The sequence below is a fragment of the Ahaetulla prasina genome, chromosome 5, assembly GCF_028640845.1.
Source record: "Ahaetulla prasina isolate Xishuangbanna chromosome 5, ASM2864084v1, whole genome shotgun sequence".
Lineage (NCBI taxonomy): Eukaryota > Metazoa > Chordata > Lepidosauria > Squamata > Colubridae > Ahaetulla > Ahaetulla prasina.
This window is the reverse complement of record NC_080543.1, coordinates 23383032-23406189: the sequence shown is the minus strand read 5'-3', so window position 1 is coordinate 23406189 and position 23158 is coordinate 23383032. Positions and strand designations below refer to the sequence as shown.

Genomic DNA, 23158 nt, shown 5'->3' with positions numbered 1-23158 from the left:
AAAAGCAGCTGGCCCTGGATTCAGTGTGTGTGTGTGTGTGTGTGTGTGTGTGTGTGTGTCTACCTTCGAGTCAACACGGACTCCTGGCAACTGCCTGGATAAGTCTCAGCAGTTTTTTGAGCAATGTGTCTGTCTGTCCATTTATCTCATTCTACACCATCCATCTCACTTTAGTAATTCTTTTTGGAAGTAGTTTGCCATTGCCTTCTTCCTAAGACTGTGAGTGAGGGACTGGCCCAAGTCCCACATGCTTATGGCAGGCCAAGCACTCAGTCTCCTGCTTTCTAGCCACAGTACCAAATTGGCTCTCAATCTGAAGCAATTCCAACATGAAGCAGAAAAATAAGACTTTAGCAAGGCCAACCTGAATCATTGCATTGACTTCAGAAAGTCCAGCATTCTCAAGCCAGAGAGAACAGAGACGGAAGATCCACATGTCATGTTCTTCTCCACTCAATAAACACATAATGTAGTTCTCAACTGCTTTGCATAAGAAACGCTTGCGATCTTCTTCCAGGGCGTGAATTGCACATTCATCTAGTTCCAGCTCCCTCTGAATTTTCACAGTATATCTAAGCAGTACAAAATGAGAAATTAAATCTTCATCCAAAAACTCCTCTGATTAAATATTAAAGATTATGCAAAAGATAAGTATAAATTTTTTGTGCAAGAAACTCATTGTTAAACCACTTGTTCCAAGAATATCAGGATAATATAGTGAAATTAAAGAGTTCCAAGATAAAAGGACCAGGGCCATCTTAATTTCCTTTTTATTACAGTAGCGTTGGCTTGCATACCTACATGGATAATATCATGTAAAAACATCCTAAAAATAGGAACAAAAAAGTTGTACTTAAAAATTTAAAATGGCTAAAATCTCAAGATTCCTTGAGAAAATAGATTTCGCTATTACACTGGGTGGCAATTTTATTACCATTATTTAAAAATTGAGCATGGATGCCATCTGAAGTGTTTGAAAAATACGATGGTGTCCACGATCACTTATTGGAAACTTTAATCAATTTACTAACATGGCCAGCTTCAGCTGTGAGACTTACCGATTAGTCTGAACTTTATGCTCCCTTAAAAGGCCAACTTCGTACTTGGCTTTCTTCAGCAAAGCTTGCTTATTTTCAAACTCAGATGATTTCATACGATCTTCAATTCTTTGATACTCAGTATCCGAAAAGCGAGCCAGAGACAGAAAAGCCTTCATTTTTCCTCTCTTCAGCTCATTGCTGCTGTCATCACTGTGATTCCCAGCAATTTTAACTGCCTGGAGCAATGTGAGAAACAAATAATAGAACAATATAAACCAAATTTAGCTTTCAAATGCTTTGTACAGGTTATCGGATTCACTCCAAATACGTTACCTTTTCCAAGTAATTCTGCATAATGATGGTAGGATTTTCTAAAAAGGTCTCTGCTAACCAACTTCCACATAATCTCAGGCATTCTGTGTAAATTAATTTCAGATGAGGGTCTTTCTCAACCTTAGAATAAGAATAATGCAAATCAGATATTTTACTATGATATTTTTTACTTTGATATTGTTTCTTCATATACTTTGCTCTTTTTATTTAATACAACCACATATTTCTCAAAACAAAACAAGGCATGCATTTAAAACAATGTTATTACTACCAAACCCATGAGTCAAATAAATTATACTACCTCAAACCAATTTTCATCCAATTTCTTGATCATGTCTTTTAAAATATTCAGTGCTAAGCTTTTTTCCTTTTTAGCCCAGAACACCTGAGCTTCTTCCAATTTCCATTCAGATACTTTGTGTCTGGTTAGGCTGTACTGTTCAACTTCATATATTGCTCTTTCTGGAAGCTGAAAACAAACACAAAAAAATTTACTTTACTTTCATTTGGTGGCGTAATATCGCCCTTAATTCGTCTGGAATTCCAGAGATAGACAAAGCCAGTTATAGCATTCTATTTCAGAAACATAATTCACAATCCACCATACAAGATTTACTACCACTCTTTAAATTATAGGTTGTCCTCGATTTATGACAACAATTAAACCCAAAATTCTAAGCAAGACAATGGTTAAGTGAGTTTTGTCCCATTATATGAACTTTCTTGTCACAGTTGTTAAATGAATCACTACAGTTGTTAAGTTAGTAACATGGTTGTTATATGAATCTGGACTTTGCTTATCAGGGTGATCCTGGGACATTGCATAATGAAAGGATATTCACTGGTTATTACTAATGAACAAACACCAAAATAGAATCTTATGGTTACTACAACAATGTATTTCAGATACAATGCCTCTTTTTTAGCATAAAGATACATTTATGACTATTTTTTGTGGAATGAAAAATCCTAAAAGTCTGCTAGAGACCTTTAAGGGTAAAGATTTCCTCTGCCCAGTTGTTCTGACTCTAGGGGGTGCTGCACATCTATGTTTCTTATCCGAGGGAGCCAGGGTTGTCCGAACACATTTCCATGGTCATGTGGCTAGCATGACTATATTCCAAGGCACATAGAACGCTGATACCTTCCAACTGAAGTGGTACCTATTTATTTGCATGCTTTCAAACTGCTAGGTGGGCAGAAGCTGTGGAAAGTAATAGGAGCTCATCCTGTCATGCAGCACTTGGGTCTTGAACCGGGGCCATTAAGTTTCCAGATGACAAGCTAAGTTTCTATGAAGGATCCTTGACTAAAGATAAAATGCTTTATATGCCAAATATTTGCATGTTAACAAAAGCATAGGCCTAATATTTCAGGAAATAGTTAAGGCAGATTTTCAGTTGATTCTTACCTGTGAATTATTTGCCATTCGAGCCAACCTGGATAGTTCCACAAGATGTTCAGTGAGGATGTTTTTAATACATTCCCTTTGGGCATTCTCCTTTTCCTTCTCCAGAAGAAGCTTGAGAATTACTGTACGCAAAGCCATAACAGGCTCTTGGAAAGCAAAGTCACTATCCTGAAGAAGTTGGGACTGCTTCTGCCACTTCAGATGCAAATTATGCAACTGGCTATTAGTTTCCGACCTGAAAGCAAAGAATAAAACTAAGAAACTTTGACTAAACATTAATAAAGTGTCAGCCACAAATAGTTCTTAGTTTGAAACCTAGGAGCAAGCTGTAAATGGCAGGTAAGAAATTAAAATCTCTATATCAGAGGTGCCAAACTCACAACCTGCGGGCCAGATGCGTGATGCTGGCCACGCCCACCCATTTTAGCAATGGAAAGTCACAATATGTCACGTGACGACAACTTGACAACGCATGTTTTGACACCCCTACTCTATAGTAAATTTTTCTAAGCACATGAAAAACTACCTGGATTGGAAAAATTATTCTTTTATGAGAGTTTGTTTGAAGAATGCAGTGTCAGTGAGGGAGGGTTCAAACACCACTCCTTTCCTACATGTATCATAGTATTGCACATATTCCTAAAAGGATTGGTGTTTTCAGTGCTGCTTTTATTCCAATGAAAGCAATGAGAGCCTGGGGATGCTTGGAACGTGTTGATATACTGCAATAACAATATTCCAAATAAAATATAGGGATGTTTTTATTGTAATGTTTACATTTAGCCAGTCCTACCGAACAATAATACTGTATACAAGACTCTCCATATGTTTATCATATGGGGACTTTATTTATTTATAGATCTAATATAGAACTAAAATGTAGAAAACTAATTATACCTTTCACATTCATAATGCTTGCTCAGAAATCTGATTTAGGCACACTTTTGTTTTGAAGTGTACATAAGAACCAAATCAAAGCTGGAATAAAGAAGTGTTTTAGTTCTTAATGTCTTAAGATTTGAGTCAAGTCACTTAGGCGTTTGAAGATAAAACAATGAAGAATAAGCCTCCAAGGCTTTACTAACTTGCAACAGATAGTACACATTTTTTAAAAACTAGTTTTTATTTATCTTATTTCTGCACTGCCTATCTCATCTAAGTAATTCTAATAAAGTATCAGCCATAGAAAAAGATAGAAAGACTATATTTATCCTTATTGGCTGGTTGCAGATTTAATTATGCTTATAGCAGACTCTCTGAAATCAATGAGACATCTAGTTATATTATTGAGCTAAATATTTCACGTTAAGCATGACTATGTTGAGTCCAGCCCAATGGCAACAAAATGCTACTTAATAGCTCTTTAAATTACTCTGCAAAAAGTATAGTATACCATTTATATTTTTAAATTTTTACTTAAGCTTACAGTTAAGCATCAGATATATATATATATATGTATATGTTTTCATACTTATGTAAGGTTGAGAGTATCTTGGCGACGTTTCGACGAGGTCTCACTCATATATATATATACATACATACATACATACATATATATTTACATATCTTTTGTAAAATCAAATATATATATATATGATTTTACACAGGAAAAGCACCAAAAATATCCACAGGACTAATATAATGTATAAAGAAATAGTAAAATACCCAGAGAAAAGTTGTCCTACATATTCCAGCTCTCCAATTGTCTGTAGCCTGCAGAGTGTAGGCAGTAATGAATATACAGACTCAAGGCTGCCTTTCAGTAGCTCTTCTACTTCTTTGATTCTACAAATAAAAGAAATAATTATAATCCAGTTTATAGGCAAACCAACTCAAAAGCCATTAAGCAGAAATTATTTCATTTAACTACAAAACAACTTTGAAAAGAGCAGATATCAAACTGCATCTTATTCAATGAAACACATACAAAAGAATGGCTAATACTTTTATCTAGAGTGGAAAACCTTTTTTTAAAGTCACAGATTACATCTTCAAAGGATTTATGCCTTACTGCTGTTTTTCCAAATGTATTATATGTCAAGATTTCCATTTTTGTATGATTCATGCTGCGAGCAAAATGTTTAACTTTTAAAAATTGCTGCTGAAGTTTTCCGAAAGAACATCCCGAAAGAACATGATGATGCACATCTACCTGCTAATTAAAACTGCAACACATTAGAAAATGTGACATTCACCAAATACTTTGCTAACAACATATACATGATTTTAAAGCTGGCTTTTTACCTGGCACACTTCAATCTTCCATAAAAGGTAGAGAAATCTCTGTCCCGTAGACATTGTAGAGCATCATACAGTGATTCATGATAGCCTCGTTGATCTATTTCATCTCTTAAAGTAAAATCAAAAGTATAGTTATTGACTTAAATTTTACAATAAGCATCTTCATAAGGCCTAAAAACTCCTATAGTGGTTAACATGATCTGCAAGGGTTCCCCTAACAGAACTGAGCTTTAAATCACAGACCACAGAAAGAATTTACAAAACCAAATATTGTTCTTAGGTCAGACACAAACATTTCCCAGATTCAGTTTGATTACATAAGAATCTTTAATGCAAGCAAACATAAAGGCAAGTGAAACAGTTGATTGTCCAATGCCAGTATGAGTGTTACTACTGTATCTGTTATAGTCATGATAGTTCAGAACTACAGCCGTTTCTTCCCACCTTTTTCACAAATTAAGAAATTCTTTGCATAATGCTTGATGCCTTGAAAATAAACAATTATTGATCGTTGACAATCATTGACTCTCTGTTTCTCAGATATATGTATGTATGTATGTATGTATGTATGTATTTATATATTATTACAAACAAATTCAGGATAACTTGCATTACTTGACTGAGGAGATCTGATCCCATTGCATATTTCTCCAAGCTGCCTGGTAACGAATCTCCTGTAATTCTATGGAGCTTTCTTCATTCTGCTGTTCCAATCCTTTTAAGTAGATGGAGAGTGTATTATATAGCCCATAATTCTGTAAAGCCTATTAATCAATGAAACTTAATGTTAATATAGTATATGTCAAGTCTGATTTATGAAAACACTTTCAATCTAGATTAGAAACAACATATATTTACTACTTGCAAGTATCTTATTTTTACCATTAATTTATATTAAGATTTTAAGATCAGTATACTTAATTATTTCTTAATTGATTTCTTTTCAATGGTAAAAGAATTTACAACAACTATTTTAGGTTAATTGAATTGCATTATAATAAAGTGCTAACTTGCTTTCTTCGTGTGTACATTTATTTATTTAAATAATTTAAATAATTCAATACAGGCATCCTTCTCACAGAAATGAGTCTAAGCAACATAAAAGGCTAAAACAAAATGCAACACATTTTATATAACAGGACACAAAAGTACACGCCCTTAGTAGTATTTAGCAACAACTTTGCATTTATATTACCTCTACCAATCCAGCCTGTCGAATTGACGGTGGAAGGCTGGTTTGAAGGTCATAAGTTACCAGAGCTTTCCCCCACATTCCTTCATGTTCATATGTTCTTATCCTGTTAAAATAACATGACACAACAACATTCATATAAGTTCCATTTTTTTCTTACAATAAAGTTAATTTTCTAATATAATTAATACCTGGCCAATGGTTGCAGCATTTTTCCTCCACCACAGCCATAGAGACTATCTGGCTCTCCTATGCTTCTGTATATATCCATAAGAAGATCCTAAGGGGGGGAAAATGGTATCTGACAAATAAGTCTTGAATACAGGTAGCCCTTGACTTACTATTACAATTGAGCCTAAAATTTCTCTTGCTAAGTGAGACATTTGTTAAGTGAGTTTTGCCCCATTTTACAACCTTTCTTGTCACAGTTGTTAAGTGAACCACTGCAGTTGATAAGTTAGAAACCTGGTTGTTAAATGAATCTGGTTTCCCCATTGACTTTGCTTGTCAGAAGGTCACAAAAGATGATAACATGATGTTGGGATACAGCAATGGCCATAAACATGAACCAGTTGCCAAGCATTGGAATTTTGATCACATGATCATGGGGATGCTTCAAAGATCGTAACTGTGAAAAATGATCATAAGTCACATTTTTCAGTGCCATTGGAACTTTGAACTTTGGAATTACTTGGAATTAACTATTAAATATCTGGGGAAGGTTGCTAATTCATGGAAGTAATCATGCCGTTAAAAGATGACAACAATTATTTGTCTATATTTGCCATCACAATGTAGTACTGCTAATTATATACATTACTTTTATTAAATCACATTAAAACATAACCTTTCTAAGTGACTCCAATGAGCACTTTTAAGTACATTACAATAAATTCTATACCTGCAAACTTATTCCTGTTTCTTCTTTACTCTTCTCACTTAAACAAGTAAGTGTTGAATTCTGACTTCCTTCTTCAAATGTTAATTTTTTAACTGCTTTGGAAGCAGACCTGCAGAAAAGAAATTCAAAATTGATGTCCAAGTGGAACTGATACCATGTTTGGGCATTCAGAAAATATAAATCCTAACGAATAATCATGCCCGTTTGCTTGATGTATTAGATGAGGTCTGCAATAGTCACCAAAAAAGTTTGAAATGAACTGCTGTATTTAATGTATTTTACATTTATTAGAATTTCAACAAACAAAGCAATACTATATTTCTCGTTTAGTTGTGAAATTTCAGTGAAATAAAAAAAAATTGTGAAATCTATGAACTAAAACAATTCTTTTCTTTGCAAACCTCATTTTAACTAATTAATGATTCTGACATTATAAGAGGAACAGCTGAGGAATCTTGGTTCACATGAGATTCATGGTTTTCCTGATCATATTGATTGGAAGAACCAAACTGGAATATTTGACATTCTTGCTTCCTGACTGTATTTTCCATAGGATGAAACTATCAAAGATTCAAACCAATAGCAAGAGTAATTAGGCTGTGCAACCCTTTGGATTCAAAGAAAGAAGCAAAGCAGCTTTGGAGTATGCATGACACCCACAAAGCACCTATTCAATTTCTTCAAGCAACTCTGTCTTTTCTCAGATTGCCCTACTTGGCTTCAGTGTGATCCAGGAAAAGGTCCATTTGGTTAAAGAACTACCAACAAGTGCTCCAAAGAAGTTTTCTCTCTTCAATTCTGAAGCACTGCACATCAGTTTAACTAGAAAAAAACAAGGAAGTTTATTCTTTTCAAGGTGAGAGATGTCTGTAAGCCACACACTTTTGTCTAAGTTGTATCACAGATTTATCATAAATGTGAACAGACTGCAATTAACACTACCTTTCCTGTTGTCTGCCTATCTTGTCGGCATAGATTTCTGCATAAAGCAAAGCTGTGAAGTGAGCAGAACAAGACTGGGCTACTATGGCAACCTGCAGATAGCTTAACTCCAGCCAGAAGCTGTCATCAAAGATGGTGCTGGAAGGATTCCTGGATAAAGCAATTGACAAACACAATTGTCTCATTTTACTACACTCTTCCCAAATGAAGGAGGCACATATTTGAGTTACATTATTTTCGTCATGATTTGCCATCTTATACTTATTGCTTTAAATTAAAATAATGCCAGGATAAAAAAAGAAGTTGATTAATGTAATCTATAGAAGGAATTCAGATAGAATTTTCGATTTGTAGATTTAACAATAACCGTATACTTCCTATTTTTATTTTAAAAACCCGTCTTTATTTTTCTGAATAAAAGAATAACAGATTAAAATACAGGCAACAAAAGAATTCAACCTACTTTTTTTGATGTCTTAAGTAGTCAACAACAGCAAGCATTGTTCTTCGAGATATTTTATCCAAATGAGCTAGAGTTTCTGAATCTATATTAAAGAACATCTTCACAGTAATTCAACTCATTAATGAATGATAGATTTACATAAATTTACAAATAACTCCTACATTACAATATACAGAATCTGAACTTTTTTCCTAAGGAATGCTACTTTTAAATTTCAAAGTGCTTTTGAATTTCTTCTATTCATTTTATTACATGTATTTATTTTAAAAAGTGATATGGCTGCCAATCTTAAACCAAACTCTCTGGATAGAGAGATCTAATCAATAAGACAAAATCAATAACCCCCACCCACCCAAAATACCTGGCACCACAGCTAAACTTTCTGATGCAGCCCACAACACACGTTTCCCTATGCCTATGCCAGTGCTTGTGGGGAAAATCAGATCTTAAGTGGTTTTTGAAACATTAATGGATAATGGCCTGCAAGATCTCAAGAGAAGGGTGTTCCACAGGGCATTGGAGAGGGTTCTACTGCATGCTTCCTAGGCCTCTTAAGATAGCACAATTTAAGGAAAGGGATCTGGAACATGATTACCCTATCCAATTTTGAGGGATAAACAGATGTCTTCGGGGAAAAGTAGTCACATAAACAACCTGGTCCCATAGTTCACACAATAGCATAATGTGGGTGAACCTAGGAAAGCACAATACTGAAAACGTTGTAGTTTCTGTGATAGTCTTCAAAGGCAGCCCAATTTGGAGTAAGTTCTAAAGAACTCTGTCTAAACTTCAAGTATTACTAGGAGAACATGCATTACAACTACTAATAATTAGATCATTAACAATGTATATGAATAAGTTAACAATTCCTACTCTCTGGTATAATCTCCTGTCAGATTTGTGTGTGCCTGCCACTTTTATGTTGTTTAAAGGTAAAGGTTTCCACTGCCGAATCATGTCTGACTCTAGAGGGTGGTGCTCATGTTTCCTAACCAAGGAAGTCAGCGTTATCCAGACACTTCTGTGGTCATGTGACCGGCATGACTATATGCCAAGGGTGCACAGAACACTGTTACTTTCCCACTGAGGTGGTACCTATTTATCTACTTGCATGTGCATGCTTTCGAACTACTAGGTTGGCAGGAGCTATTTCTTAGCTGGCATAGCCACTGCTGTACCACAGAAACAAAACATTTCACAGTTTATCTCAGATTCTAGCACAAGAGAAGCCTCAGTTTCATACCTGAATCTAAATTTGCAGGCGTAGATGATCTACTGGGTGACGAATATTTGCAACAGGTCATGAAAAACGTTTGAATTTGTGCAGACAAAAGACTGTGTCCAGATTTATTTGAGTCATGTAGTAAGATATCATGAATTAAATAAGGAAGGACAGTTTGACAGAAATCAGCATGAACCTACAAGAAATGCAAAATAAAGTTTTGAACATCAAATTATGTCCTCATAGTGGCTCTTGGTCATTTTCATTTTTGAAAATCATAGTATCTAAGCAATGTGTATTTCCTTATTAAAATAAAATGAAACACTGATGTAATGGTATGTGGGAAAGAACTTGGGACACTGGTCAAAGAGACGCAGCCAAGTGAATGGTCACATAAAAGACAGCATAACCCACACCAGAATAGAGGGCAAGGCAAGAGGTACGGAAGATACCCTTCCTAGTTCCTTGAATTGTAAGAGACTGGGGGGTGCAGGGAAGATTGTATTTTCAGATTTGCAAGATTCTGGCAATGTAAATGTTCCCCTTGCACACATGTACTAGTCATTCCCGACCCCATGTGGCGGTGCTTATCTTTGTTTCAAAGCCGAAGAGCTAGCACTGTCCAAAGATATCTCCATGGTCATGTGGCCAGCATGACTAAACACCAAAGATGCACGGAACGCTGTCACCTTCCCATCAAAGGTGGTCCCTATTTTTCTACTTGCATTTTTTATGTGCTTTTGAACTGCTAATTTGGCAGAAGCTGGGACAACTAACGGGAGCTCACCCTGTTACACGGCACTAGGGATTCGAACTGAATTTCCAACCTTTCGATCGACAAGCTCAGGGTCTTAGCCACTGAGCTACCACGTCTCTATTAACCACTAAGCCACCGCGTCCCTATTAACCACTGAGCCACTGCGTCTGGCAATGTAGCTTTACAATAATTTAGTATTAGCTCATCTGGTTGTGATTGGTTTACTCTGCAAGGCTGACATATGATCACTGAAAAAGCAGTATAGAAAGAACTATTTTAATTTCTTTAATTCAAGTGTTTATATCCTACCTATATCAAGATAACTCTTAAAAATAATGCAAACAAAACCTTTATCATAGCATATAGTCCTGCCAATCTAATTTACCTGACACAAAGGCTTCAGCAACAGGAGGATTTCACTTGTTATCATTCCACTATCCAATAATGCACAAGTCAAGGTCTTAATCCAAATTTCATGACTTTCACTGTGAGGAATCCACAAGGTTGAACAATCGAGATTTTCTGGAGGAGTCTCTCTTACCTTTCCAGGCACCTCCAAGAGCTAAATATCATTATTGTTTAGAAACAAATAGGAGAAAAATAAATAAATGTAGTTAGTGCCCCTTTAAGTACTTATTTCTCCCATTGACACAATATCACATACGCTACCACTGTGAGAACACAAAATGTTGCATAAAACATTCTTTACTGTGTGTTTGCATTTGAGCAATTTCTGAAGTTTACTTTTCCGAAATGGGTGTTCTATTTGCTTTGTAGGAGCAACAATTACAACTTGAAATTCCAACTTTCTACCTTGATAGCCATTTTATAAAGTTTTCCCTGACCAGAAAATATATTTTACTAGTGTCCATAAAATTTTTCTCAATTTCAAAATTGAAACATGCTAAAATAGAAGCTGTACAACCAAGTGTCAAGAATGTTTTTATTTGGAATACTGCTCTGGAGTTGGATTTGTGGGCCCCTTTTCAATCCTATGATTCTAAAATACTCTTCATTCATTGCCCATATATTTCTCCACCTACATCCAATGTATGATTGCCACCAAGAATACACGGCAACTAGCAGCTGCTTAACTTTCTTTCTTTTATTACTGCTTGGAAGAGAGTTAAAAAAGGAGCAACAAGAAGGCAAAAATAGCCTGGAGTCAAGAATCTACCTTATAAACAATGGTCCTTGAGAAAAACACAGTGAATCCTATTCTGGATGTGGGATACAACTGGCCATCTGATTTGCTGAAGGAGACACAGCTTATTCTTACTGGAGGATAGAATGACTGCTGTGTCCTAAAGTTTATATATGGAGTAGACAGTTTCAAGTTTCAGAGGAGGAGCTGATTCTTACTTTTTTACCCTAGATTAACTAGAAAATATGGGAAACATTAGAGCCAACTGAAAAATTGCTGCACACAGATCCTGCTTTCCCAATAGATAAGTTTGCAATTGGATATTTAGAGACCAGTGTTGAAAATGGGTAAAATTAGCTCCCTAATCTATGTTCTCCCTAACTGAGGAAATAAATTTAGGATTCTTCATTTAATTTTACATGGTGTAAAACACAGTACCTTTTTCTTAGATGTTCTGAAAGGATGCAAGTATTTCAGCATTGCATCCGTTTGGGTTTTGTACTTTTCTGAAAATGTATGTCCTGTTTTGGTCGCTAAAATGTTTTTCAAACAGACAGCAGCAGCTGATCGAACGTCGATACTGAAAGTAATAAAAGCCTTTTTTTTACAATTTAGCTACTACTCTCATACAAAAACACTCCCAAACCAACAATACATTCATATTGTGTTGAATGTTCACTATACACTTACCATTGATCTATTAAATAATTATTTATGAGTGTTAATATTACAAACACCCACTGAAGTTCTCTGTCTTCAAACAGATCACATGTATTGAAACTTGGTCCATTTTTACTGGGCTGCAATGCTATGGTAGAAAAATTTATAGGACCAATTTCTCCCAAACAGCTTCCAACAGCCTCTGCAAATATAAACATTAACATTATTAAGGTGGCCTTTGCATACTTGAAGCCAAAGAATCTGAGGGAATAAGCTGTATAGTGCTTACAATATATGCATGTATCATATACTAATATAAGTGCATTTTCTTTTTATATATACTTTATTAGTTAGCTTCCTGTTCAGTGAATTAAGAAACATAATAACAGAAAATTTGGGGATTTGGCAACAGCTATAATCTTAGCAGATATTGAATGAACTTGAACTAATTGAATGTAGAATTTAGAGCAAGAAAAAAAAAGAGAAGCAGAAGATGTAATTTTCAGAATTTAGTATATATTTTTTTGACAACTGTTTCTGGATTAGGAAGTAGAAAATGTTACAAACTTAGTACCCTCTATATGAATTGCAGTATATGTATATTCTATACAGATAGACCTTATTTAGCAACTGTTCACAGTTACGATTATCATGCAAAAGTAACTGTGAACAATCCTCATATTTACCACCTTCACAGGTGTGTAAAACAAAGGAAAGCTGAAGTAAGTCCATAAGCATTGCTGTGGTTTCACTTAGTAACAACTTCATTTAATGACCATGTTGCCGTCCCAACTGCAGTTGGTAAATGTGGATCATCTGGAATCTTGATCCAGTACAGTCATTTAATATCCTTCATTTTGGAAATATTACTCAGCATTCTATAGATGGGCATTCTATATATAGGCAAACTATATGGATGCAGTGCTTTTGACAAATACAGAAATGGATATTTAATCCATATGTAATCATACGCAAACCTATATTACTCATTTTCCTTTCACAGTGTCATCGTTTACTTTTTCAGTAGCTAATTTGAACCAGATTTTACATTACTTTCAAATTGAAATGTACAGACGAGTGACAGCTGGTGTCCACGGAAGAAAATTCAATAGGCAGAGAAATTACAGTAGGCAGAATCAAGGATGTAAACCAGACACCCTTGCTTTGCTTATCAATGGACAACAATCTTTGTACACCAATTTTTAAAAATCCAAGAACAGTGAGGATAATTAAACAGTGGAACAGCTTGCCCTCAGAAGTTGTGGGTGCTTCATCACTGGAAGTTTTTAAGAAGAGACTGTACAGTCACTTGTCTGAAATGGTATAAAGTCTCTGGCTTGAGCAGGGGGTTGGGCTAGAAAACCTCCAGGGTACTCCAGCTCTATTCTGATTGATTAATATACAGTAAGCTTTTGCAGTTTACTTCTTTTGCAAGTTAGAAAAACCATTATTTCCCAATTTGAGGAGATAATTAATTCCCAAGTTTAATACCTCCACAAATCAAGCAACTTTAAAGAAATACAAAGATAAAATATCAATACAACTAAACAGTATTAAACATGTACTGCTTTGCAACTGCTTTTTTCAGATTTCTTTAATTATGTAATGCTATAACAAGCAATGAAATTACACAAAGCAAGCTGTTAAAAACCATCACTCATTTAAAGAAGTGATGACTTACCCAAGATAGCATCAGTAGAATGTACAGTTGTTTTTGAAAGTTGTAATAGATATGCCATTAGCTTTACTATAATGCAGTCCCTTGGATTTTCTAACATTTAAAAGAAATGTATATTAGAAGCATCTGTAATATCATAGGTATCTATTATATATTAGCACTCAAGAGCTTTGTTTTCTCTGATATTGTTTTCTAAAGAGCAGAGAAGAAAATGAAAAAACATAGTACATTTATTGGCAAACCTGTTAAAAAATGTGCTCAGAGGATGTTGGTACCGCCATTTTCTTCAACATCCTTTAAAAGAGGTAACAACTCATTCCTTACTCCTTTTGAAAATATAAGTCTTTACTAAAGATGATTGATTTTATCTTTAAAAGTTGGCTATATTCTATTTTGCTTCAATAACTTTCTATTAAAAAGCATTTGTCAGCATTCATATATGATAACAGATTGATGAAACATTTGGAGAAACCCTCCCCCACCCCCAAGTAACCTACTTGGCTAGAAGTATAAATTAAGTCAGTTTATATTAAAAAGAAAAGCATACAAATTTCTTTCTTTCTCTATCGGTAGTTCATATTGATGTTCCCCCCCCTTTTCTGCTGCAAAACAGCAAAAACCATAGCAAATCATTATCATGTGACCATTGGATGCTGCAACCCAGTTGCCAAGTACCCGAAATGTGATTACATGAGAAGGGGCACAGCAATCATAACTTTGAGAGGTTATAAGGTATTTTTTTTTAAAAAAACCACTGTAAATTCATACAGTTATTAATCGACCAATTAAGTTGAGGACTACCAGTATCACCCAACCAGACTTGCTTTATAAGAACAAATTCTTTACTGATAAAACAGAAATTGTGTGGATTAAAGCAGAGTTCCCCAACGTATCTGGCTTTGCAGACTGATACGAGGGAAGGGATGGTACGTGCAAGCAGCTGGCAAGTGTGCATGTGCACAGCTTCATTTGCATAAGTCATATGCACACGCGCCTGCTGCTTACGCAAAAGGAGAACACGCACGCTCTCGCCTACTGCTCGAGCAAGTGAGGATGCGCATGCCAGCCGTTTCCACGGCCCAGTTGCAAACCCCTCACAGCCCACTATTGGGCTGAGGCCGACAGGTTGGGGACCTTTGGATCAAAGAAATGCATCCATTATAAGAAGGAAGGAAGGAAGGAAGGAAGGAAGGAAGGAAGGAAGGAAGGAAGGAAGGAAGGAAGGAAGGAAGGAAGGAAGGAAGGAAGGAAGGAAGGAAGGAAGAAAAAGAAAGAATGAATTTTTCCCCCCACAAATGCATTAGGAGCTACTGATATTATTTTCCAGTGTTAGCTAATCAGTTAGGAATGTGTAACGCTTACATAAGAAACAGTATAAATGTTTGAATTACTTCTTAGATCTCTGACAATAAAAAAAGAATGAAAGGATCAAAACGTAAAGATAAATCAGAATTAAAAAATCCATACCCTGAAATTTTTTCATAAGTTCCATTATTTGTTCTTTATGATCTTCTAGTTGTTTGTGCAGATCTTTTAAACCTTCAAGTCTTGTTAAAAACAGTGAATCAGATATATTTATCGATAAGAAATGGTTAATTTCCTGCAAACATAAATTTGACAATGAAGATATAATTCATAGATTTAATCTCCTATAAAGAATTATCGCAAAGGATAACACTCCTTAAAATCTGGGACACAAATCTAATTTTTAATACACAATGCAATTGTTATAACTTTATGATGTAAGAGCTTTGACATAAATATCCAAACAATAAAAATATATTAATTCAAATAGGATGAAGAGATTCCATTAGCAATATGAAACATTGCCTTGGATTCCCTTTTTTAAAATCTGAAGATATTACCTCCAAAAGAGAAAATTTTCCAGTGCTGTATTTAATTTTTTGTTGAGTGGCCCGCAGTTCTTTAAAATGGGGATGATCAGGAAATGGATCTAATAATTTGATTGCTTGGTACAAATATTCATGGTTCTGATTATCTATCACTAGATACTTCAATAAGCCCAAGACCTAAAAATAAAATAGCAGTACAACAAAATTACAATAATTGTAGCAACCACCACTTTTTCATTTTTTAAAACAGAATTAACACACAATTCAACCACAGCTATATTAGCAGTCCATATTTTATTTCTACCAAAACTAAGCTTTATGGAAATAATAGATAAGTTGACAGACAGATTTTGTGTCTTTTTCTCTCATCACCCAGAAACCCAGACTAAGCAAGGATGTCCTTAGGACTGAACTTTTTAGGCTTTAATTCTGAATAGTTTTCTGGAATAAATATTATTAAATACTTATTTCTGAATAAAAATATCATTTCTACTAAGAGTTCTGGAACTACACAGATTTTTTTGTATTTTTACTTCAATTTCATATTTCAGTTGATGCTGCATAGCAAAAAATTAGGTTTTATAAAGACAAAGCTTGTTCCTCATATTATTGTGCAAAACAAAGAAAGAACATCCAAAGATCCCCACTGTCTGTTCAAAAACAAAAATTACAGCTGCAATTTCTCAACAATGCAATATGATTCACAGTTTGGCAACTCATATGGGGGCTCTCCCTTTATTTTATCCAAACAAACATTTGAGTGCGGATAAATAAGAACTCCATGTAGGAGAGGAGATGCTAGCATAATTTTTGATAATGATTAAGGCAAACATAAATGTGTAGCCCTCCAAAAATTATAAAACGTAAAATTACCAAATATGATTCCAACATTCATAACTGCAATACAATTCAGATGATTCTTTAATTAGTTCCTGATCCTATTTGTTTCATAAATCATGATTCAATTTTATAATTCTGATGACGCATATGGATTTTACTTTCAAAGGAAAAAAGATGATCAAGCATACTTCTGTATCATTCAAAAGATAAACTATAAACTTAAAACAATCACACTTTTTAGATGAAAAGTTAATAATGTTGCTTTCCAAAAATTTGATTAATGAAATGCCTAGCAAGTAGTTCCTCTAGAAACATACTTCTTCTTCAGTTTCAGGTTGTTCTCCAACTGGTATTAGTGTACCCACGATAACATGGAGGTGACTTGCTATGGCATCCCCACAATACTGTACTGCTGTGTGACAAACACGATTGAGAAGATCACAACAAAGCAAGAAGCTTCGGAGGGATACTCCTGTCAGAGGATTTGACCTAAGAGGAATACAGGAAAAATAGCTAAGAACACACATGAATGATTTTGCTTCAATTATAGAATAGGCCATAATAAGGACAAAATATAGAAGTATTTTTACAAAAGGCAAAGATCTGAGCTATACATTTTCAAATAAAAATAATGGAATACAATCCACGACGAACTAAACATTGAAGCAAAGATTTGGGATCATACAACATTATCTTCCTTTATATTTCTATGTACAAACAGACTTTAATCAATTGCTAATTGGGTCAACAGCAACAACAACAAACAAACCACATTAGGTTATTTAACAACCAGGGTTTCTTTAAGTCATAATTCCTGGTTCATGTCAAGAATTGGGAAAATTAATTTTGACAAGGAGAATAGCTAGTATAAGCTGAAACATAATACGAAAACCTTGTTTAACATGCTCTCCAAATCAAATGTGACAGATTAAAAAGCTCTGCACTAGAGGACTAACCAGGATAAGAATAAATGAATGAAATAGAACTGAACAGAATCTATGTAGAGACAGAATAACATAGAATGGTCTTACCTGTTGCTGATGTGGTGAATCATAGAATAAATCACATCCCGCAGTACAAAAGCCCATGCGCCACCTAAGCCATCCTTTATTTCTTTCAACAGCAGATTTACAAAAAAATGATATATCATAAGCATTCTATGCTTGTTATAATTGTTTTTTGTTCCAGACACCTGCTTCCATACAGCAAATAAAATTTTGTGGAATGACTCCTACACAAAAAGAAAATATTACATGATCAATGTTTAAATATAACTTACATCAAGTATCTATTCTTAAATAAACATGCATTAGATCACTGTTCATATGAATATGCTTCAAGCATCTCTTATCTTTTCAGAATTATTGAAATCACAAGAAGTCTGACATATCTGAGCTACTGCTTAAACAATTAAATAATTATCCCTATTGACTTAATTTGTATATCAAACCAAATCAAAGCACTATTAATTCTGCTTGTCCAAACAAGCAACAAATAATGTACTAGAATTTCTTATCTTCTTTAATTTTAATTTGCTTAACATTCAGTTTAATGTTTATATACAAGACCATGAATGCAGGAACTCTGAAAGAAAAGCAACAGTCAATGCTGTTTTATTATTTTATTAATAGTGTGATGACTTATTAGATTTAAAAGGTTACATAACAACATAACCTGATTTTGTAGAAATATATTTTTCTGCCTATGTTGCAAATTTATAGCAAGTTCTATGCTAAGAGGGATGTCCAGTATTAAAAAAATATAATGTATATAGTCACACTAATTTAAAATGCCAAAACTACTATAAAGAAATACTGTGACCATAACACAAAACTGAGCATCAGTTACTTACAGGGTTCTTAGAAAGGATTGCTATAATACCATTAGACTTAGTTTTAAAACATCTATTAATGTAATCTAGTGTAGCTTGGATGATAAATGATGGAAAATAAGGAGGATTTGGAGCAGGATCCAGGTCCCTGAAAAAATAGAAAAGATCACAAATATTTAAAATGTTTGAAGAAAAGGATATAGTCTAAATGACACTAAATAGAATTCAATGAGAATGGTATACTTCATAGGAGAAAACAGATTAAATCTATATGAGAATAACTTCAGCTCAATTTTTTAATTTACAAATATGATTTCCTTTGCTATAGTTCATCTAATCAGGACCTGTAGTTCATTATTTTCAAATAATTATATGGATTTATGATACACAAAAGAGCCAGTTTAGTGTAGTAGTTAAGGTATCAGGCTAGAAACCGGGAAATAATGTGGTATCTCATTATCATTAATTGGCACAAAGCCAGCTAGATGACCTTTGGGCTTTGGCCAATTATTCCCTCTCAGCCCAAAGAAGGAGGCAATGACAAATCACATCTGAAAATCCATGCCCCCAAAATTGCATGGACTTTTCCAGGCAGTCTCCGAGAATTGAACACAATTGAATGGCAGGGAAAAAATGATTGAAGCACTCTATCTCAGGCAAGTAAACAGATGCTTTAAGCCAGATGCTTGGCTATCTAACAGTCACAATAAAAACATTCTTGAATATAGATTCCATCAGCTGAAGTATCACCAAAGACATAAATCTGAAATGCACTGAAGCATGACTGAAAAAAATATATATACAAAAATCATATTTTTCTATATATGGTAAAAAGTAATGTTTGTTGTCCAAAATGAAATTATTATGATCTGTTGCAGTAATATTTTACAAAACAGACCTCCAGTTTCTAAATGTATCTCTTTCCTAAATGATCTTAAACGAGAGGAAAGAGCTCAGCAAAACTTCAAATTGCCATTCCTTTTTAAAGGTAGTCCTTGCTTAACAACCCTAAATAGGACTGAAATTAATAATAAGGCTTTGGCAAGCATTCAGGAAGCCCTTGTGCGGCTAGCAGCTACCTTGTGAAGGGCCAGGCATGCCTTATCAGCAGCAGGAGGAAGAAGACGGAAAAGGGACAGGGATGTGTTTATGTGCAGGGAGGCAAGGGGCAGTAAGGGCAGTGGAACACAGGGCAGCCAACAGGGCAGAGATAAGGGGTAGATAGGTGGGTGGGAGAAGTTGAAGCACACTGTACTAAATGCAAGTGACCTGCCAAATGTCCCTGGATCGCATGACCATGGGGGCTCTACAGTGTATATAAGGACTTGGTGTAAGTAGCCTTTGTTCATCACTGTGATAACTTCAAATAGTTGCTGAACAAATGGTTGTTAAAAGAGGATTACCCGTATGCAATCCTCCTGACAATCACTTTACAAATAAAGAAAACTTCGCTTAAAATTATAGTATACAACACATTAACAGAGAAAGGAAAACTGTACCCTGTAAACTTAATTAAGTCAGAATTCTCTTCTGGTTTGACATTGATTGGCTCATGTAGGGTCATCAACACCTCTACCACAATTTCTGGTAAGCTGCTATGAAATAAACTTTCTATCAGCTGTAGAAACAAAATGCAGGTTTAATAGCCTTAAAAGAGGAAAGATAATTAAGTTGGATGCTATCTCACACATCGATCTTCTGGTTTTATATTTAATAAAATATGCAAATAATTAAGTTTCTCTTTGTTTGCTTTAATGTTTTCCCACCAAGCAGAAAAAAGATGTTCTTTGAAAAAACATTTTGCCTGAGGCAAAAACTAATAATAATAAAAAATCCCTGAAACAAAGTGGAAAAAGATTACGGAATTACTCCACTCAAAATACATCTTTAAAAGGAAAAATAGGGGGAGAGCACAACCCAATTCCAACAGAAATACATTCTCTTTCTACTTGTTATTCTTCATTATTCAAGCACTGAGAAATATCAAATCAAAGCCTGCACTAAATAGCAGAGCAATATATGAAAACAGAATTCCAGGACTTAATGAAGTACTGCCTATCACTAGCTAAATGAAAAACAAATCGAAACTTCAATAAAAGCTTAAGAAACCAGGCAGTAGAGTTCTTGACATTTTCTGTCACAGCAATTACCAAGGATAATGAGAGTCTTTCAAGTAGATGTGTTCTGGAAATAGTGTTTATCTATGGATAGGAGGTTTTCTATAAATTTGTTTTAAAACAGAAATAGATTGGACAGCTGTATTTCTAGCTGCTTAGACTGGGGAGAAATCAACAGGATAAAATCCAGTTTATTTTAAACTGATACTAATTTTAGGAATAAAAAAAGTAAACGGAAAAATAAGCCCAAGCTGCTGATGACACGACACTAATAGCAAGGGTTCTGCTTAACTTAAAAATCAGACTAAAATTAAATATATTAACAAAATAACTTTAAACATGAATGCTATGAATTTTAGTGATTTTTCTGATGTGGAAATTATTTACTTCTACCCAGGAATTGAAATAATATTTAGAAAGTGACGTGTTTTTTTTAACTTAGGATCTTGTAGCATTCAAATTCTTTGCATTTAAGACTACAGGTTATCAAAATCAAACTTTATTTTTCAAAGATACCTGCTTTCCTAAGTAATTTTCATCTGTCAACATGTCGTAGACTCTAGAAGCTGTATTTCTCTTTTGTGTGAATTCAGTATCTTCATGGTTTTGGAAGGCAAAATAAGGAAGAATATTGACAAGGATTTTGGGGAAGCATTGTGCCAGAAGGTGACGCTCTTCTGTTTCAATTTGGCTGGCAATGGATTTTATCTCTTCAAACTGATTTCTAATTATTAGTTGTGGAATCAAGATTTTATAACAGGACCTGCAATTAAAATATCTCCTTGAATTATGATGAAATTACATTTGAAAAAGAAAAGCCCTGTTGATATGCAACAATTGAATTCTCAAAGTATTATTCTAAGCAGCCAAATCAAATTAAACAAGGACCAACTGTCTTCTCCATCCTTAGAAAAGGATGCTTAACCTTGCTTTAAATGCATTAAATCACTTTCAAAATTAAATAATACATTTTCCTTGCATTAAAATAAAGTAAAAATGTAAGTTTATTTCAGAATACAATGAATTAATAAATAAAGCTGCAGCAATCAATCTACAAAGAGAAAGTATGATTTAGAACCATACCTGTAAAACTCTTCCAAAGTAGAGCAATTTAGCAAAACATGTGGAAAATCGGACAAGCTGTAATCACAGTTTAACCACTCAAATATCAGATAATCTAAATGAGTGCTCATTAAATCTTCTGTATTTTTATAGCCAAAAGAGCCAGAAATATTTTCTAAAACCTGTGTTTGAAAAATAAAGATTGTCAATAGTCAAATATAATACCATTAGTATTACAGCAATAAGATAAGGAACATATGCCTTGTGATTTGTCACTGATGTCTCTCAGTGTATTTCTATTCCCATTACAGGTAAGTATTTAATAACTGTCCTCAGGACTATCTATCTATCTATCTATCTATCTATCTATCTATCTATCTATCTATCTATCTATCCATCCATCCATCCATCCATATGTGCATTTATTGCATATTTATATATGTGCATGCACACATGCTCATCCACATACACATATACACAAATTCTTTGGCTACAAAAAAGTAACCCCCTCACTCTCAGTGATAATGATAAATTGGATCGTTACTGTAAGTACAGAAACAGAATCTGCCTACCTTCAAAAACTAATCGATCAAAATTCAGCTAGTAAAAAATATTCCTATTTTTGTGAGACCCTCAAACTCCTACACTGCCTTCTTCCCCATGACAGCAACTGGTAGAATGTATAGATTCTGGAATAAGTTATGTTAATCTGGTACAAATCATGCCATATTTCTGATTATGTGGCCACTGTAAACAGCTATTTATGTTTAGATTCCTTACTGGAATCATGAACAGAAAAAGAAAGATAATAGGAGTGGATGGGGTGGGGGTTATTTTCATTTTGCTTTATCAAGCCAATTAAGGCCATGTAATCCCTGACTATTCTGGCCTGGAAAAAATATAATTTATGCTTATATTCCTCCTTATAAAAAGTATAATCCCTACTTTCATTTATTTAGAATCTGTATAACCATATTTACTGCAGGTACCTGACTTATCCTCTTTAATTCAGTAATTACCTTCCTTACAAGCTGAGGATCTAATCCATTCTTTTTAATACACTGGAAAATAGCAAACAATGCTTGTTTCTCACACACAGGACTGCTGTACAAAATCATAGTTATTAACATGAGTAGAACTGTTTTTCTGTTATGCTCTTCATCAGGATGGCTTTCTTGATTCCCTGCGTCACGTGCCTTCAACTGACAAAACACAAAGGGAAGGAATTTTTTTTTAGGTACACATGTGATAGCTTTTATTATGACTTTTTAAAAATTAAAATAGCATTCCAACACAGCTGTAACAAATGATCAAAGAGATAATACAAAGATGGAATCAAATTTTGATAAACCTAAAATAATCAGTCTAAAATATTCAACATATTTTTAAAATGTTTATGTGTTGCAAAGTCTGACATGGCACAAGTGTCCTGTGTAGTGTCATGTCAAGTGTCTTTTACATCTCCTCTCGT

At 34.4% G+C, this 23158-nt stretch overlaps 1 protein-coding gene across 2 annotated transcripts in view; it reads right to left on the bottom strand.

Moving 5' to 3' along the window:
- ATM (ATM serine/threonine kinase) overlaps positions 1–23158 on the bottom strand; it is a 72670-nt gene that overhangs the window by 25881 nt on the left and 23631 nt on the right. For both annotated transcript variants that reach the window (XM_058185000.1, XM_058185001.1), the window contains exons 24-50: positions 22707–22889; positions 21709–21869; positions 21142–21388; positions 20008–20126; positions 18530–18656; positions 17709–17908; positions 16995–17166; positions 15850–16014; positions 15452–15584; positions 13988–14077; positions 12337–12508; positions 12085–12226; positions 10888–11064; positions 9767–9941; positions 8524–8605; positions 8061–8210; positions 7119–7227; positions 6409–6497; positions 6221–6323; positions 5641–5789; positions 5029–5133; positions 4450–4569; positions 2785–3019; positions 1675–1842; positions 1374–1493; positions 1059–1276; positions 365–572 (exon numbers count right to left, since the gene is read on the bottom strand). In XM_058185000.1, coding sequence (XP_058040983.1) covers positions 365–572; positions 1059–1276; positions 1374–1493; positions 1675–1842; positions 2785–3019; positions 4450–4569; positions 5029–5133; positions 5641–5789; positions 6221–6323; positions 6409–6497; positions 7119–7227; positions 8061–8210; positions 8524–8605; positions 9767–9941; positions 10888–11064; positions 12085–12226; positions 12337–12508; positions 13988–14077; positions 15452–15584; positions 15850–16014; positions 16995–17166; positions 17709–17908; positions 18530–18656; positions 20008–20126; positions 21142–21388; positions 21709–21869; positions 22707–22889 — 4119 coding nt within the window. The remainder of the gene's footprint in view (positions 1–364; positions 573–1058; positions 1277–1373; positions 1494–1674; positions 1843–2784; positions 3020–4449; positions 4570–5028; positions 5134–5640; positions 5790–6220; positions 6324–6408; positions 6498–7118; positions 7228–8060; positions 8211–8523; positions 8606–9766; positions 9942–10887; positions 11065–12084; positions 12227–12336; positions 12509–13987; positions 14078–15451; positions 15585–15849; positions 16015–16994; positions 17167–17708; positions 17909–18529; positions 18657–20007; positions 20127–21141; positions 21389–21708; positions 21870–22706; positions 22890–23158) is intronic.